The following is an 18,169-nucleotide window of genomic DNA, read 5'->3' on the forward strand; positions in this document are numbered from 1 at the left end:
TTTCAGAGGTCTACAACAACATTGCTTTATAGATGATTTTGAACTTATTTTTGGAATTTCAAATCTTTAACAAGCCTGTTAAATTTGTATTGCCCTAGATCACATTTACCAGGGAGTGCCAATCAGAACCTTCTGTTTAGGCCAACCTACTACAGTTCATAGTTACCACTTGACAACAACAATTCTCTATTCCTCTCCACCCCCTATTCAATAGGCAATTTCTGATTTTTCTTACCAGTGGGAGAGATGTGTCTCCAAGTAACTGTAGGTTCTGGTCTACCTGTTGCTATGCAGGTAAGGCTGATATTGCTGCCTTCATTGATGGAAATATCTGAGGAAATCTCTATGATTTTTGGAGATACTGTGAAAACAAAAACAAGTGAAAGGAAAATCAAAATAATGGCAATATATTTTATAGTTTGCTTACATGATAATTTCCAGAATAACCTTTTGGGAGCAAAATAAACTTTGCTTATATGAAAGAACTGTCAGGGAGAAAAATGATAAATTATCTTAAACTCAAAGAAAAGTCATACATCATGTTTAGTTTTTCATTTTTCCCTCTAATTTCCAAACTGAGAAGTTTATAGGAATCACTATATAGGTCTTAGAGAAGGGAACCTCCTTTTGTTCAATCAAGTGAAAATATCTCTTTTGCATACCTTAGGTGAGATACCAAAGTTACAGGACCAGTAGAAAATAAATTCCTTCAAGGGAAGGAATTTGTTTTTATTTCCCTTTCCCTGTTGATGTAAAGCATGTCGCCTTGAACAACATAGGTGTTTAATAAATGTTTGTTGATCCCATTTTTAAAAAAGAGTTGATCCTATTAATTGGAATATTGACACTGGTTGTCTATGGAAAAAGCAAAACCTCTATTACTACATATTACTACATAGTTTCCCCATGTATAATAATAAGAAGAAGTAAAATAATAATATTAATTCCTTATATTAGTAAGGAATGGATACTCTATTAATATATTTGTAAAGTATATTAACAGTGCAATTATTCTTCCAAGCAATATCTCATTTGATCCTTAGAAGATCCTAACTTGCATCTGTGAAGTAGGTATTACTAGCATTTTTATCCTCATTTTACAGATGGTAAAAAAAATACTCAAGAAATTTAGTTAATTTGCTCCAATCTCAGAGGCAGTAAGTGACAGAAGTAGGATTAAAATTCATATCCACTGGATCCAAATTCTGCTACATTAAAGTTACTTCCAAATAATAGGAATTACTGTATTTCACAATACCATAGATTTAAAGTTAGTCCAAAGTGCTTATTTTTATGGCTGAGAAAAGAAGAGGCCAGGAGACTTAAGTGACTTACTAAAGGTCCCACAAGTGACTTACCAAAGGTCCCACAAGTACTAAGTGACTGAGTTAAGATTTGAACCCAAATCATCTAATTTCAATTCAGTATATTTTCCACTATCATATCACCATCTCTCAATAATTAGATTTATTACCTTTTTAGGGATCTTTTCTTTGTAAAGGTTAGGCTACTTTAAAGGATCCTTCCTTCTCTCTCTCATCTCTGTGAAATTATTGAAAAGATTTGTGATAGGTGACCAGTTGTGCTGATGGACCACAGTTATTTTCTTGAATAGGTACAGCTTAACTTTTTGCCTCATATTGTAATCATATTTTAACAGTTTGCTGATGGCTTTATATTTTTTTAAGAATAATTCCTGACTATTTTTAAGAACAATTCCAGGTTTTTTTTTCTTATGTGGGATTTTATCCTGAAAAGGATGGTATTTTAGACAGTTGCTTTCTCATTACCTTTCTCTCTTTGCTAATTGAAAATCAGACCATGTCACTCTAGAATGAAGAGAGGCATTATAGAGTATGTATGTGTGTGTGTGTGTGTGTGTGTGTGTGTGTGTGTGTGTGTGTGTGTATGTGTTAGGCAGTAGGAAAGGTGAAAAGAAAAGAAAACCCATAACAAGATTGACTTGGGTGAGGGTAGGGGACATAGGTATCCAAGCCTTTGCATGGCTTCTAAAATGTACCATTCTAATTTATAAACCTGTCATATTAAAATGGAGATTAAACTTTAGAGGTCACTATGACATTTGATTAATGATTTACCATTTGATTTGAAAATGTACTTCTCTATCCATTATTCATTGCTGGTATTATGAAGAACCCCAAATTCCAAAGTGAGAGGGGGCAAGAGGACTAGAATTTTAAAACATGATTTTGATAAAGATAATCCTTTCATTACTTTTTTTTAGCCCTAGATTTCTTCTGGGGCCAGTCTCCCACCTGCCTTATCCACATCCCCTTCTTCCAGAACATTCTACACTAGCTGCCATCTACAAAAGCCCTGCTTACATTTCTGGAGGGCAGACTGACTGCAACGTGTCTGTGTTGTCCTTGCAAACATTCCCTCCAATGTACAGGTAAGTAATTTATTGATCTGTAAAAGCACTCCGAGATGCTCTGGAAGGGATTATGTCACGCCAACGCCATGCCATAAAATAAAAAATGATGGACTTTGTGAACACAGGGTGATTTAGAGTTTGTAGTTGGAAGTGTAGTTAAAGTACATTTTAAGTGGAAATCAAGGTGGATAATGAATTACTCATGCTTGGAAAAGGCCAGCAGGGAGTGCATTTTTTCCCAGCTTTTACTGGGATAAAACAGTAATGAAAGCTAATCTTCTAATCACACACACTAGAGAACAATGGACAATCCCCAAGTGAAAGAGAAGGTGGTTTTGGTCAGATCTTTCAGACCAGTAAGTGTATTAAATAAGATGGTTAGACACTGAGGTCCTAAGAATTATCTAGAATTGGCCCCTTGATTGAACTGGAAAGAACCCAATACTGGTACAACCTTGCATTTAGGTTTAGTTTTTAGACTGATTCCAGGTTTTAGAGAAAGCCATTTCGAAGGGCTTTTTTCTTTTTCTTTCTTTCTTTCTTTCTTTCTTTCTTTCTTTCTTTCTTTCTTTCTTTCTTTCTTTCTTTCTTTCTTTCTTTCTTTTCTTCCTTCCTTCCTTCCTTCCTTCCTTCCTTCCTTCCTTCCTTCCTTCCTTCCTTCCTTCCTTCCTTCCTTCCTTCCTTTCTCTTTCTTTCTTTCTTTCATTCATTTATTCCATAAGTATTTAATAAATGTCCAGCTTTGTAACTCTGAATAGTCAGTCACTTAACCTCTCTTGCCTCAGTTTCCTCATCTGTCAAATGGGCTGGAGAAGAGAATGACAAACTACTCCATTTAGGGGGGATCAGAAAGAGTCAGACTGTGTCCCATACTGTGTTAAATGCTGAGGACAAATGACCAAAAAAAAAAAAAAAGTCTGTAATCTCAAGAAACTTACATTCAAATTGTAGAAAACATCATGTACATTGTTAATAGGTTTGAATTAAATGCATGATTTCATTGGTATTGGGAACACCTAGGTAAGAAAATTTCTACCATCATTTTCTCTAATTTGTAGTCTTAGAGTTGCCTGGAACACTGAGGGTCTAAGTAACTTGTTAAGAGCTAACGTGTCAGTGACAATATTTGGATCTGACTTCTCCTGGTCAGTTCACCACCCATTATACCTCTCTGCGTTTCACACAGATCTGTAAAGAGAAAATATATGTACAAAGTTATTTGGAAGGAACAGGTACTAGTTAGGTAGCACAGTTGATCTGGGCTAGACTTGGAGTCTGGAAGACCTGAGTTTTAATCTTCCCTCAATACTTCTTAGCTGCATGCCCCACTACTCTACAGCAACCAAGTTGAAGCATGCTCCTGAGGAGAGGAGTGACTTCATGGAGAATGTGATACACATTTTTGGATTTGACCTAAGTGGGGATATATTTCATTTGACTGTGTCTATTTGATGTAAGGGGTGGTTCTTTCTCCTTCTCCTTCTCCTTCTCCTTCCTTCGCCTTTTCTTCTTCTCCTTCTTCTCATCTTCTCATTCTCCTCCTTCCTTCTCCTCCTTTCTTCTTCTTCTTCTTCTTCTTCTTCTTCTTCTTCTTCTTCTTTCTTCTTGTTAAGTTGGAAGAAGTTTAAAAGAAAAACACATTTTTGTAAGAAAGATTTTTTATGTAAATTTTTATAAAAAAGGATGGACTTGAACTAGGTGGTTTCTGAGACCTCTTCTAACTCCAGTTCCATGATGCTCCTTTTGTATATCTTGACTTTAGAACCCTGGAACATATTAAGGTTTTAAATAGAAAAAGTGACATTTAGAAATCATTTATTACAATTATTCCATTTTCAGGTGAAAATATAGACATGCAGTTGAGAGTCAGTTGGTCAAGGTCACATTGGGTAGTAACTTGCATAGTACAGATTTGAAAACATTCTTCTTATTCCAAATTGATATTTGGTTCATTATATATGCTGTCATCCTCTATATGAAAGATGGAGTGGAATGGTGGGAAAAGGGCCTAACATCAATAGAGATAGCTGGGCAGTATAGGGGCTTGAAATTAGGAAAATTCATCTTCCTGAATTCAAATCTAGCCTCAGAGACTGAAAAAAGTCACAAAAAAGAAGGAAATGACAACCACTCTGGTATCTTTGCCAAAAAAACCTCAAATGGAGTCACGAAGAGATGGACATGACTGAAATGACTGAACAACAATAATAATTATTAGAAAGCTTGCAATTGGCTCTGTTATCAATTATTAATGAAATTTGGGGTAAGAAACATACACTCTCTCAGAGTCTCAGTCTCCCTTTTTGGACACTGAAGATAATAATACAAGACATTACCTATTTCACAGAAGTGCTATGAATAAAGTACTTTGTAAACTATAAAGGACTTCATAATTGCTAGTTTTATGATTATTGATTAAGGCAGTCATAACAGAACTTGTACAATGACCATGTTCTTCATCATTTCACTGATTTTTCTGGCTAAATTGAATTCACTTCACTTTCACGTATCTTTTAGGAAGTTCCTATTGCATATAATTCTCTTCTTTCTTAATATAATAATAATGCATAATAATAAAAGTGCCTAATACTTATATAATATTGTAAGGTTTCCAAAGTGATTTACTTGTGTTATTTCATTTGACACTCAAAATTGTGTGAGGTAAGTGTTTTTTACAAGTCCCATTTTTCAGGTGTAGTAACTAGAGTGGACAGAGGTTAAATGACTTCTCCATGGTCATACAGCTAATTAGTCTCTGAGGTAGGATTTGAATTCAAGTCTTTCTGATGCTAAGCTCAGTGATTTATCTGTTGTAATATGTATCTTTTCCAGAGGATGTTACATTTAGTTCTAGGTGGTTCCATACTGATGCATGGAGTAATAGGAGCTAAAAAGAGCCAAGTTAATATGTTTTCATTCTTCCAATTGAAGTGTAGCATGTGTTAACATACAAAGCACTGGGGTGGATTTGATGAAGGAAACAAAATTATATAATAAACAGATGACCATTATCCTCAAAGAATTTACAATGTATATAGGGAAACAACAAATACTGAACTAAAAAACTCTAAATGATAAACTAATAGTATAAGAGGTATCCTAAAAATTATGTCTGATCACGTCAGTCCCCTGATCAAGAAGTTTCAGTGGCCCCTCTCTTCCCTCTAGGATCAATTTCAAACTTCCTGAGTTTGGCTTTTAAAACCTTTCATGATCTGTTTGCAGCCCATCTTACAGGATGATTAATCATCACTCATCTTCACCCAAGCTCCGTTCCAGTCCAATTGGCCCACTTGTCATTCCCTGGGTTGAAAGCTGTGTCCTCATAACAATTCTGTTCACGTTCATCTCCTTTTCTACTTGAGGAAATAAAGCCCTGGGATACTGTTTCATCCTGGGGATATACTAAGAATTTAGAATTGAATTGGGCTTTTGATCACAAGATAGGTATCTAGGTTGTACAGTAGGCCCAGAGTAAGAAGAAATGAGTTCAAATGTGGTCTTAGACAACAACTATGTGACCCTAGACCAGTCACTTAATCTCAACATCAGTCTACCTCAGTTCTCTCCTCTGTAAAATGGATATAATAATAATAATAATAAACTACTTCTCAAGGTCGTTGTGAGGATAAAATATATTTGTAAAGTACATGGCAAAGCACTATGTGGATTTGTGTGATGATGTAGATGATGATGATGCCAACAATAACAAATGAAAGCTGAACTGATGGAGTAAGAAGAGTCAATAAGGGAAAGGGCCTTAAAAGTAAAGATGTGATTTTTTTCTTAGCTTGCTCATCTGCCACCTTCTGCTATGCCTGCCTAAGAAGAAATGATTCATAGACTTTGACTGAAATAACTAGCTAAAAGAGTTTCAGACCACTCCTTCTGGGGACAGGTAATACCAACCCCAGTGCCTCCATGTCTGTATCAGCAGATTGTAAATAGAATAACAGCCTTGATGATCACAACCTAATTGTAAACTAGACCTGTGGTCCAACTGGATTCTGAGAGAAATGCTTCAAAAAAGGACTATAACACTGTATTTACAGGAAAGGGCTTCCTAATCACATGCTTCCCCCAAATCCTATCCCCTGACCCTACCCAGTATATGGTAGATGTGATTGAAAATGTGACTTGATAGAATGATGACTGTTCCTAAGGATATGCTGGAGTCAGCTCCAACAGGCTAGCAAGAGCCCATAGTTAAATTTTCAGTGTTGGTTCCACTTCAGAAACCATAAATTAATAAAAATCAGGCTATTTTTAAAATAAAATATGTTTTATTGGTTGATTAACTTTAGAAAGTGAAGATACAATGCTAATAATGCAGATTAAACTTAACAGTCTTTTATGGAGAGGGCGGAGCCAAGATTGCAACAAGAGCGGATCTTGTCTTGGGTGCTCTCTCATAAAACTTCTAAACTAAGGGCTCTAACTAAATTTTCGAGAGACAGAACCCACTGAGGGACCCAGTGAGGCAGTTCTCCTACTCAATGTAACCTGGAAAAGTACAGAAAGGCTCTGCTCCCCAGGGATGGAGGGGTGGCCCTCCAGAGGGGTGGCCCACCAGAGGAAAGAACTTCAGCCTCCTGGAGGCAGTCCCAGGACGCTGGGAGCTGCAGCTCCCAGCAGCGGGGAAGTTTCCTGATACTCCCTGGGGAGTACCAAGCACAAATTGGGGGAACAGCAGGGGGACCTCTGCCAGAGCGAGCATGTGAAGACCAGCCCTCAGGGCACATAGCTAGCAGCAAGCAATGCAGGGTGGCCAAGGAAGTCCAGATCCAGGAAACAGAAGCAGGCAGAGCCCATAAGCAGGAGCCCCCAGGGCATTGAACCTTTGGAGGGGAGTGAAGAGAGAGACTGCAGAGCTCTGCCCCTGGAACAGGACTCTGGAGTTCTGACCACATTCAGATCCTGATCGTAGTCTAGGTCCCCCCATAGAACAGCAGGCTCCCCCCCACCTCAGCCCTATGGCAGAGGGGGGCACATATGATCATTCACAGACCAGGAGGGAGGACAGATCCTCTCACACTGAGACCCTTGTGGGAGTATCCCAAAAGTTCAGGAAGCAACCCCAAACAGGCTAAAGCTGGGAAAATGAGCAAGTAGAGAAAAAAGAGGGACACCTTTGAGAAATATTTTGCCTGTGAGCCCAAGAAGGATCAAAACACTCAGTCTGAAGATGAGGAAGCACAAGCTCCTACATCTAAAGACTCCAAGAAAAACAGAAATTGGGCTCAGGCTATGACAGAGCTCAAAAAAAGACTTTGAAAATCAAATGAGGGAGTTAGAAGAAAAACTGGGAAAAGAAATGAGAGAGATGCAGGAAAAACATGAAAATGAAGTCAGCAACCTAGTCAAGGAAATCCAAAAAAATGCTGAAGAAAATAGCATGCTAAAAACCAGCTTAGGTCAAATGGATAAAACAGTTCAAAAATTATTGAAAAGAATGCTTTAAAAAGCAAAATGGGCAGATGGAAAAAGAGATGAGAAAACTCTCTGAGGTAAATAAATCCTTCAGACAAAGAATAGAACTCAGGGAGATTGATGAATTTACGGATTCATTACTTCAAAACCAAAAAAAAATGAAAAATTAGAAGAAAATGTATAACATCTCATTGAAAAAACAACTGATATAGAAAACAGACTTAGGAAAAGATAGTTTAAAAATTATTGGAATACCTGAAAGTCATGATCAGGAAAAGAGCCTTGACATCATTTTCAAAGAATTACTATAGTAAAATTGCCCTGATATTCTAGAAGCAGAGGGCAAAATAGAAATGGAGAGAATCCACCGATCCCCCCCGAGAAAGAGATCCCAAAAAACAACCCCTAGGAATATTATAGCCAAATTCCAGAACTCCCAAGTCAAAGAGAAACTACTACAAGCAGTGAGAAGGACACAGTTCAAATATCATGGAGCTGCAGTTAGGATCACTCACACAGGACTTAGCAGCAACTACATTGGAAGCTCGTAGGGCTTGGAATATAATATGCTAGAAGGCAAAAGAGCTTAGAATGTAACCGAGAATCAACTACCCAGCAAGGCTGAATGTCCTCTTCCAGGGAAAAAGATGGACTTTCAATGAACCAGGGGAATTTCAAATGTAACAGAAGGTTTGATCTTCAGATACAGGACTCAGGTGAAGCACAGAGATTTGAGGAGAGGGGGAAAATATGAGGGACTTGATGAACTGCATGTATTCCTGTATAGAAAAATGACACTGATAATACTCATATGAACCTTCTCAATTAACAGAGAAGGTAGAAGGAGCTTTTATATATGAAGCACAGGAAAAAGCTGGAATTGAAGGTAAAATATGGTGTAAAATGGAGTCAATCGCAAAAAGGGAAATGTAATGAGAGAAAGAAAAAGGAGAGGGGGAATAGGCCAATATATTTCATATAATAAGATTTTTCTTTATTACAATGAGCTATTGCAATGATATGGAAGGGGAGAAGGCAAGGGGGAATCAGGGAATCTTCACTCTCATCACAGGTGGCTAGGAGAGGAAACAGCATATATACTTAATGGGGTATAGACATCTGGAGTAAGAAGGAGAGGGGGGGGTCAGGGGGAAGGGATGGGGATGTGAATGAAGGAGGAGAGGATGTACCATGGGGGGAGAGTGGTTAGATATAATGCATTTTATTTTTTACTTCTTGCAAGGGGCTGGGATTGGATGGCCTGTCCTGGACCATAGGGCCAGGTGGATGCTGGGCCTAAGGGGTAGTATGGGGGCTCAGGGCCTCTTGGCCCCAGAGCCAAGGATGTGTCCGCTGTGCCAGTCAGCTACCCTACAGCAGAGTCAGTAAAAGGAGAGAGAAAAATATAGTACATGGTAGTGGGGAAATACTAAAGGAGGGAGTTGCAATCAGCAATGGCAACAGTGGAAAAATATGGAAGTAACTTTTGTGATGGACTTATCATAAAGAATATGATCCACCCATGACAGAGTTGGTGGTGTTGGAACACAGACTGAAGCACATTCTTTATTATTATTATTTGGGAGGGAGTGCAGGGCAAATGGGGCTGGGTGGTCTGCCTGGGACCGCATAGCAGGGTGATCGCTGGGTCTGAGGCAGGATTCGGACCCGGGTGCTCCTGGCTCAAGGGCCAGTGTTCTGTCCGCCACCCAGCCGCCCCTACTATTATTACTATTTTATTTTATTTTAGGTCTTTTTTTTTTTTTGGTTTATGCAGGGCAGTGGGGTTGGGGTGGCTTGCATGTCACACAGCTGGGTGATTGTCAGGTGTATGGGACTGGATTTGGGCTTGGGTGCTCCTGGGTCCAGGGCTGGTGCTCCGTCCACTGTGCCACCTGGCCATACCTACAATTATTACTATTATTTTTTTATTTTAATTTTTTTCTCTCCCCTTTATTTTATCGCTCCTGAGTCTATACTTTTTTGGGGGTGTATTTTGTTTATTCTTAAACAAGAATATTTTATTAATGTATAAAAATTGTACAAAATGGGAATAAATATTAAATTAAAAAAAGTATTAAGAGAACATTTTCCTTGGAAAGTCAGTCCTTAAACATTTACTAACTCTCACCCTACCTTTCCCTGGTGGGAGGAAGCTTACTCTATATATCATCTCCAGTGGGTGATGGACAGAGTATTAAGTCACAGTAAAGATAACTTGAGAGATGACGAACAGCTGTGGTAGAGTGCAGTTCTTATTGGGAAGTTCCCCAGAAAGCATGCATGTACAGTTTTAGCAAGTAACTGCAATTTCTTCCCAAGAACCAACCTAGGGAATCATAAGGATGCTAATAACCAGAAGTATGAATTATCTGGCCATGAAAATCCATGAAACAAAGAGTACAAAATCACTCCCTGAACATATGGTCTTTTTTCATTTCTGGTTATAGATCCAGAATGGCAGAAAAGAATAAAGTCTAAAAAACATAGTTGCTAGACCATCTATTGAAAATCTTAAATTAGTATATAAATTGTTAACTGCTTTTATTATTGTTGATCTTAGTAGTAGGATCAAACTGTTATAATGTTATTGTATTATAAAAGTGAGATCTTTTGTCTACTATCAATAAGCAGGTGAACAAATTAGAAGGAATTGAAATATATCAGATATTGCATTCTTGCTCTAAGTCAGGGATTCTTAACCTAGGGTTTGTGAACTTTAAAAATATATATGTATATGTATATATTTTAATAACTTTATTTAAATATAATTTCCTTTATAACCCTATGTGATACACACATGTATATATACATACATATATATATATATATATATATATACACACAGTCATTCTCACACATATATATCTCCTTTGTAATCCTAGAATTTTATGCATTTAAAAACATTATTCTGAGAGAAGTGGTTAAGGATCTCTTTTGTATATGAAACCAAAAGATAAAAAATAAATTAAAGCTAAATAAAATGATGATTCAGAAAAAAATAAAGGAATTGGTAGAGTGAGCTTTATTGTATGTTCAGAAGAACCAAGAAACCTCATGGGATCCTTGGCCATATATATATACACATATATAAAATGAACTTAACTAAAAAAGACCAATATGAAACATTGCAGTTTATGCTCTAACATCTGTTATAGAGTTGAGAAATTAAAGAAATAATGTGAAGAGCTCAAAAAATCCTTTCAAATGAATATAAAGATGAACATAGTGTAATGAAAAACATATTTGAAAGTATAATTGAGGATCAAGAAAGAAAAGAACCTAAAGACTTGTAAACCGCACAGTCTCAAATATATAGATAGTGAATTTTTCCTTAGAGAAAAGTATTGGGAGGTACTGGGCATGACAAGTACTGAACATCATGAAAAAATAAAATTTATTATATCCCAACACAGAAAATAGTTAGTTAGTCATGTGGGAGTCATTTCTGAATCATTTTCTGAGAATAGTCAAAATTCCAACTTATTAGAGCAAAGATCAAATCAATACCAGACGAAAGAGTAAAACTAATACAATATATCAAGCACAATTAAAACAGTTCTAACCTGAATTATTTTTTTAAGCTTTTCAAATCAGAAATGAGAAGGAATAAAAACATAGAACAGATGGAGACAGATTATGACTACTTCATAAGTAAATTTAACTAACATAAATTAATAACCATAAGAGATTAAAGAGCGTAAAAAACTAACAAACAGATAATATAATTGTCAAGAGGAAAGATGTGGCATTCAAGTGCACATTGGTTTAAAAAAAACTCTAATTTCTTATAAAGGACAATAAAGGAAGGTTACATATTCTTAAAAAACAGTAAGAAAACATGGCAAGAGAGACAAATTAATCTAGATCATTCTAAAAATATTTAAGGATGGAACTGAAGAATACAAAATTGAAAAACAAAATGAAATATCTTCCAAGAATATAGCTATTTTCTAAGACAAAGACCTTGAAGCTACTACATTCAAATTCAAGTTTCATAATCCCTGTTAGGTTTTATAGCAATAAAAGCATTGAACAAACTAGTTTTATTGAATGTCTAAAGGAACCAAAAAACATCATTTTGTGAGAATATTGGACAACCCCAATTATAATGCTCACAATAAACATCTGCCAAAAGAAAAGAAAATTATTTAGATCAAGTATAATTAGGAAAGATCAATGCAGAAGACAACAAAATTTTGAGGATTCTGATAGATACATTCACAAAATATTTGAAAGAGGACAATAATACTTTTATAAAGGATTTTTAAACTGACTATTATATGCTTGAGAAAAATACAGAATTCCCTGACTTTGCCTATCTCAGTTTTTTTTATATAAAATGAGTATAATAATAGAATCTCTATCATAGGGTTGTTGTGACGATACTAATGGTATACTGGAAATAGAAAGAAAAAGATTTAAGTCTGAGTGTTCCTTGTGAATTCTAACCTTAAGTCAGATAGTTGTTAGGAAACAAACTCCCAGGCACATAAAATTCTGTTTAAGAAAACAACAACAAAAATACATATTCTTAATATAAAAAAAAACCTTCCTGACTTTTGAACCTTAAATGAGTGTGGTAGATTATAAATGCAGACAATGACAAAGTAGATATCTTTATCATGGAAAAGGTTTTGATTTTCTGTAATCTAGCAAACAGGACCCAAAATATGGAGCATATGACCTGAATAGGTAAAACCCCAAAATTGACAAGAGAGAGAAAGTCAGCAACCACAAAACTAGTGGAAATATATGATCATTAGATAACAAAGTAATATTCAGTGGAGAAAACATGACATACTCAAATGTCAATTCAAGCATATATACTGATAAGGAGTAGCTTGATAAAATCATTGGAAGGAAGCATCCTTTCTGAAGAACAGGACAATTTGTATTCACTGGTTATACACATTTTCTCCATATATGAAATTCTACATGTTTATCATGGACACATATATCCCAACTCATGCATCTTATCTCAGTGTTCTCTATGTATATGCCCCACTGGAATATGTGTCATGTGTCATTGATACAGGGAAAAGATATAGAGAATTATGAATGTAGCAGAAACAAAATCTGTCTATTAAATCTGTTAAATGGGTGGAAGTTTCCTGCTCTTGAGATGTAAATTGACTATAGAATTATGTATGTAGAAGAAACAAAATTTGTAATCTTAAATGCTGTTAAATCTTGTTAAATGAGTAGAGGTTCCCCACTCTTGAGATGTAAATTGACTCCTGTTGATTAATTGTTTAATGTAAAATTTGTATCCTGATCTCCTCAGTCTTCAATCCTCTACTTAATTGCAGTCCAGTAAGTGGGGAAGGTAATTCAACTTTTGCCCTCTGGATAAGGGGCAAGATCATAAAATCTAAGTTGAACCTCCCTTCCAGGCCAGTTGCCTCTTACTCTCTGGCCTAGTCAACTCTGCTCGACTGTTCTGTTATCTCTACCTCTCTCTTTATCTATCATTTTCTATTGTGTTGTAGCTTCTTTTAATAAATCTCTATTTTCTTTTACACCTGCATTCACAGGTCTAAATAGTAATTCTTCACAGGCAAAAACCAAACTCAAGCAAGTGGCAACATCATGATCTTAGACCATATTTTCTCTATGCATTATTTTCTAATCTAATTTCTTTGTTCGATAATATTTTTTCTTCCATTACTTGTAAAAACAATTTTAAAATTTATTAAAAAAAAATTGAGTTCCAAATTCTTTCTCTCCACCCTTAAGTCAGTAAGTCTGATAGCTTATGCATATGCAATAAAGCAACTTGGAGAGAGAGAGAGAGAGAGAGAGAGAGAGAGAGAGAGAGAGAGAGAGAGAGAGAGAGAAAGAAAGAAAAAAAGAGAAAAATAGTATGTTTGGTCTGTGTTCAAACTCCATCCATCAGTTCTTTTTCTGGAGGTGAAGAGCATTTTTCATCATGAGTCCTTTGAGATTTTCTTGGATCATTGTATTACTGAGAATAGCTAAATCATTCATAGTTGTTCATCAAACAATACTGCTATTACTGTATACAAGGTTCTGATTCTTCTCACTTCACCATGTAGCAGCTCATTTAAATGTTTCCAGGTTTTTATCAATTCATCCTGCTGATCATTTCTTATAGCACAATAGTATTCCATTACAATCATATACTACAACTCATTCAATCATTCCCCAGTTCATGGACATTACTCAGTTTCCAAGTCTTTACAATCACAAAAATTGCTGCTATAAAAACCTTTATGTAAATGGTTCTCCTTCTCCTCCTCTTTCTCCTTCTTCTCCTTCTTTTCTTTCATCTCCTTCTCTTTGTCTTTGTTGTCCTTTCCTCCTCTTCCTCCACTTCCTCATCCTTGTTCTCATTCTTATTCTCATTCTTCTCCTCCTCCTTCTCCTCTTCTTCTTCCTCTCTCTCTCTCTCTCAAAACCCATCTTAAAGATGCAGACCTAGTAGCGCTACTGCTGGTTAAAGGGTATGCACAGTTTTACAGACTTTTGGGCATAGTTCCAAATTGTTCTCAAGAATGGTTGAATCAAATCACAACTCCAATAGTGCATTTGATCTATGCTTTTCCTAATAGAGTTTACTCTTCCTATAAACATACAAAGATCCACTGGATAAAGAATTGTCTCATGACCTAAGGAATGAGGATTCTAAAAGTGCCTTAGGTAGTACCATGGACTTTTCAGGGTGATCTGGTACAATTATTAAATGAATATGAGAATGATCAAGTTTTCTAAAATTATATAAATGAGTAGACTAGTCTAAAATCCCTGGTGACATAGAGATTTAGAAAAATTTCAGTAACTGATAATTTGACCTTTCACTAAAGATTAGAAAAGATTGCATAGATTCAAAACTTGTCAGATGAGAGTAGAAGAACTAGTAGGAAGATGACCCTGGAGTACCAATGACCCTGGAGAAAGAGTATATGTGCAATTAGTGGCAGTTAGAATTGTTGAGTTCCTTTGCTTCTCAAAGCATAGTACTCTAAGTTGAAAAAGCTTCTCAGAGGAAACTTGGTTTATTTGATGAGGAAGAAATTGACTCCTGGAAAGGATATGCCACTGAAATGCTACCCTAGTGGCCAGGGATGGATTTGAGGAAAAGGGTAAACCATGAAAAAATTTAAAAGGATCATATTCATTCTGAAGTCAATGGATCATGAAGTCACCATGCTACAATACTTACAAAGAATAGATACTTAATTTGGAGGACAAAAACATCTCAAAAAGTTCAACTTCCCAACACTTGGTTAGTTGGTTGGTTGTTATACATCACTACATTGGGGTCAAGGAACACTGTGTTGAACAACTGTGGTTGATCAGGTCAATATGAGCTCAGAATGTTCTACCACAAATCAGGTACAAATAGTCCTAATGAACATTTGGGATGGAGCTATCTTTAAATTTGGCAAGAAAGGGAAAAGATCTCTGAATTTGTGATGCATGTAGGTAGAATGTTTTCATAGACTGATAATCAAAAGATCAGTGAAGGAAGAAAAGGGGGATGCCAAACAACTATTACAGAATCAAAGATATATTGCATGTGTATCAGTTAGCATTGGATTAAATGAAATGCAGGAAAAAAGAAGCATGGAGAAAGCATTAGAGAAAGTCTGTGAGCAAAGAAACAATAAAGATCTCAAAGCTTCTGCAACATTTTCTCTCTTATGAGTTATTCAAGTAAATTAAGAATCATTGTTTGAGAATTGAAAGGTACTTCAGTATGTCTTTGGATCAACTCATATACAAAAAGAATACCCAGTGTAACATAAATATAAGCTTTGAATGTCTACAAAGAAGATGAACCTACTTCATCTCTAGCTAATCCATTTCTTTGGCTAGTTTGAATTGTTCCAAAATTTTTCTTGATTTTAAGACTAAATATTTCTTTTTTACGTCTGCTACTCACATTCCTGCCTTCTGGGATCAAACTCAAGAAATATAAATCCTTCTTAAACATGACAGTTCTAACTCCTAAATATTTTTTTTTCTGATTAAATATGCCTGAAGTTCTTTTAATCCATCTTCATATATCAAGAACTCAAGGCCCTTCACCATACAGGTTATCTGTCTTTGATCATTTTCCAGATTATCAGTAACAATCTTAAATTGGGCAAGCTTCCTGTTGATGCTGGATGAGGGTGGAGTACAGTAGAATGATCCCTTCTTTAAGCTTAAAATCTATGAACTTTTCAGATCAAAAAGAGCTCGTTTGGCCTACCATCACATTTCTGATTCATATTGAGCTTTTAGTTCACTAAACCCTAAGATCTGTTTTATCCCCCAGGAACAGAGGAGATGGGACAAACTTTTTTCTGTCAAGGTCCATTTAGCTATATAAAACATCATTCACAAGCTATATTTGGTCATTTAATAAATTTACCCCGAAAAAGCTCCTAGATTTATTGAATTTCAAATCTTGCCTAAGGTTGCCTTGGCAATGTCAGACCAATGTGGCCTGTAGGCCAGAGATTCCCTACCTTGTGGTTTATCAATCAATAACTTTTCCATCTTATACTTGGGTGTTGTCTTTTTTATATCCAATTGTAAGATCTTATATTATTCTCTAATTAATTTATCATATTAGAGTCTACCCTATGCACAAAGTCGTCAAGATTCTTTTGAATTCTTCTGGTTTTGCTTGACTCAGTTAGCTTTCCAAGCTTTGCTTTGTCTGAAAATTTGATGACCAGGTCATTTATGTTTATATCCAATTCACTGATAAGAAAGGCTACCTCATCTCCTAAATCCAAAGGCAAGAAATGAAAGAAAAATCTGGGTGAATTCCAATAAGGGATAGTTTTATTCCATTCAGATAAAGGATTATGGGACCAGAGTTCTGAGTAGATCTGAAAGAATATCAACAGCAGAGAAGAACTGAAGAGGCAGAACTATCTTATATGATAACAGAATTAAAATTGGGTCATCTCTTCCAATTTCTTCATTTTACAAAGGAGGAAATTGAGGTCCAGTGATGTTACTTATCCAAGATGATGCAGATTGACCTTGTTGGGGCCTCCAACTTTTTTTAAGAAAGATTTTATTTATTTTGAATTTTACAAATTTTCCCCTAATCTTGCTTCCCTCCCTCCCACCCCCACAGAAGGCAGTCTGCCAGTCTTTACTTAGTTTCCATAGTATGCATTGATCTAAGATGAATGGGATGAGAGAGAAATCATATCCTTAAGGAAGAAACAAAAAGTACAAGTGATAGCGAAATTGCATAATAAGATAACTTTTTTTTTAAATTAAAGGTAATAGTTTTTGGTCTTTGTTCAAACTCCACAATTCTTTCTCTGGATACAGATGGTATTCTCCATCCCAGATAGCCTGAAATTGTGCCTGATTGTTGCACTGAGGGAATGAACAAGTCCATTAAAGTTGACCATTACCCCCAAGTCGCTGTTAGGGCAATGCTTTTCTGGTTCTGCTCCTCTTGCTTGGCATCAGTTCAAGCAAATCCTTCCAGGTGTCCTTGAATTCCCATCCTTCCTGGTTTCTAATAGAACAATAGTGTTCCATGACATACATTTGTTAAGCCATTCCCCAATTGATGGACATTCACTTCATTTCCAATTCTTTGCAACCACAAAAAGGGCTGCTATGAATATTTTTGTAAAAGTGATGTTTTTACCCCTTTTCATAATCTCTTCAGGGTATAGACACAGTAGTGATATTGCTGGATTAAAGGGTATGCACATTTTTTTGCCCTTTCACTGTAATTCCAAATTGCTTTCCAGAAAGGCTAGATGAATTCGCAGCTCCACCAACAATGTATTTAGTGTCCAATATTTCCCACATTCTTTCCAACATTCATCATTGTCCTTTCTGGTCATATTGGCCAGTCTGAGAGGTGTGAGGTGGTGCTTAATTTGCATTTCTCTAATAAGTAGTGATTGAGAGCAATTTTTCATATGACTATGGATTGCCTTGATTTCCTCATCTGTAAATTGCCTTTGCATATCCTTTGGCCAATTGTCAATTGGGGAGTGGCTTGTTTTTTTAAAAATTTGACTCAGTTCTCTGTATAATTTAGAAATGAGTCCTTGGTCAGAAATACTAGTTGTGAAAATTGTTTCTCAATTTACATTTCTTTTGATCTTGATTACAGTGGTTTTGTGGGACCTCCAACTTTAAAGTCAGTATTTTTTTTTCTATTATAACATGCTGTCTCTACAATCCAGAGCCAATTATTCAATTCCATATCTTTCTAAGCCCAGTAAAGGGAAAAGGCTCTTTTCATGAGCCCTCTGCACACTATACCTTTAAATTCCCCCTTAAAAAATGGGTGCATATATATTATAGTTTAGGATTTAAGACTATTTTGAAAGGATTAAAGGCAAT

General features: G+C 36.0%; 1 protein-coding gene across 5 annotated transcripts in view; it reads right to left on the minus strand.

Moving 5' to 3' along the window:
- NTM (neurotrimin) overlaps positions 1 to 18,169 on the minus strand; it is a 1,385,759-nt gene that overhangs the window by 200,387 nt on the left and 1,167,203 nt on the right. For all 5 annotated transcript variants that reach the window (XM_074216284.1, XM_074216287.1, XM_074216286.1 and 2 more), the window contains one exon: positions 236 to 361. In XM_074216284.1, coding sequence (XP_074072385.1) covers positions 236 to 361 — 126 coding nt within the window. The remainder of the gene's footprint in view (positions 1 to 235; positions 362 to 18,169) is intronic.

The sequence above is a fragment of the Macrotis lagotis genome, chromosome 1 (assembly GCF_037893015.1).
Source record: "Macrotis lagotis isolate mMagLag1 chromosome 1, bilby.v1.9.chrom.fasta, whole genome shotgun sequence".
NCBI lineage: Eukaryota > Metazoa > Chordata > Mammalia > Peramelemorphia > Peramelidae > Macrotis > Macrotis lagotis.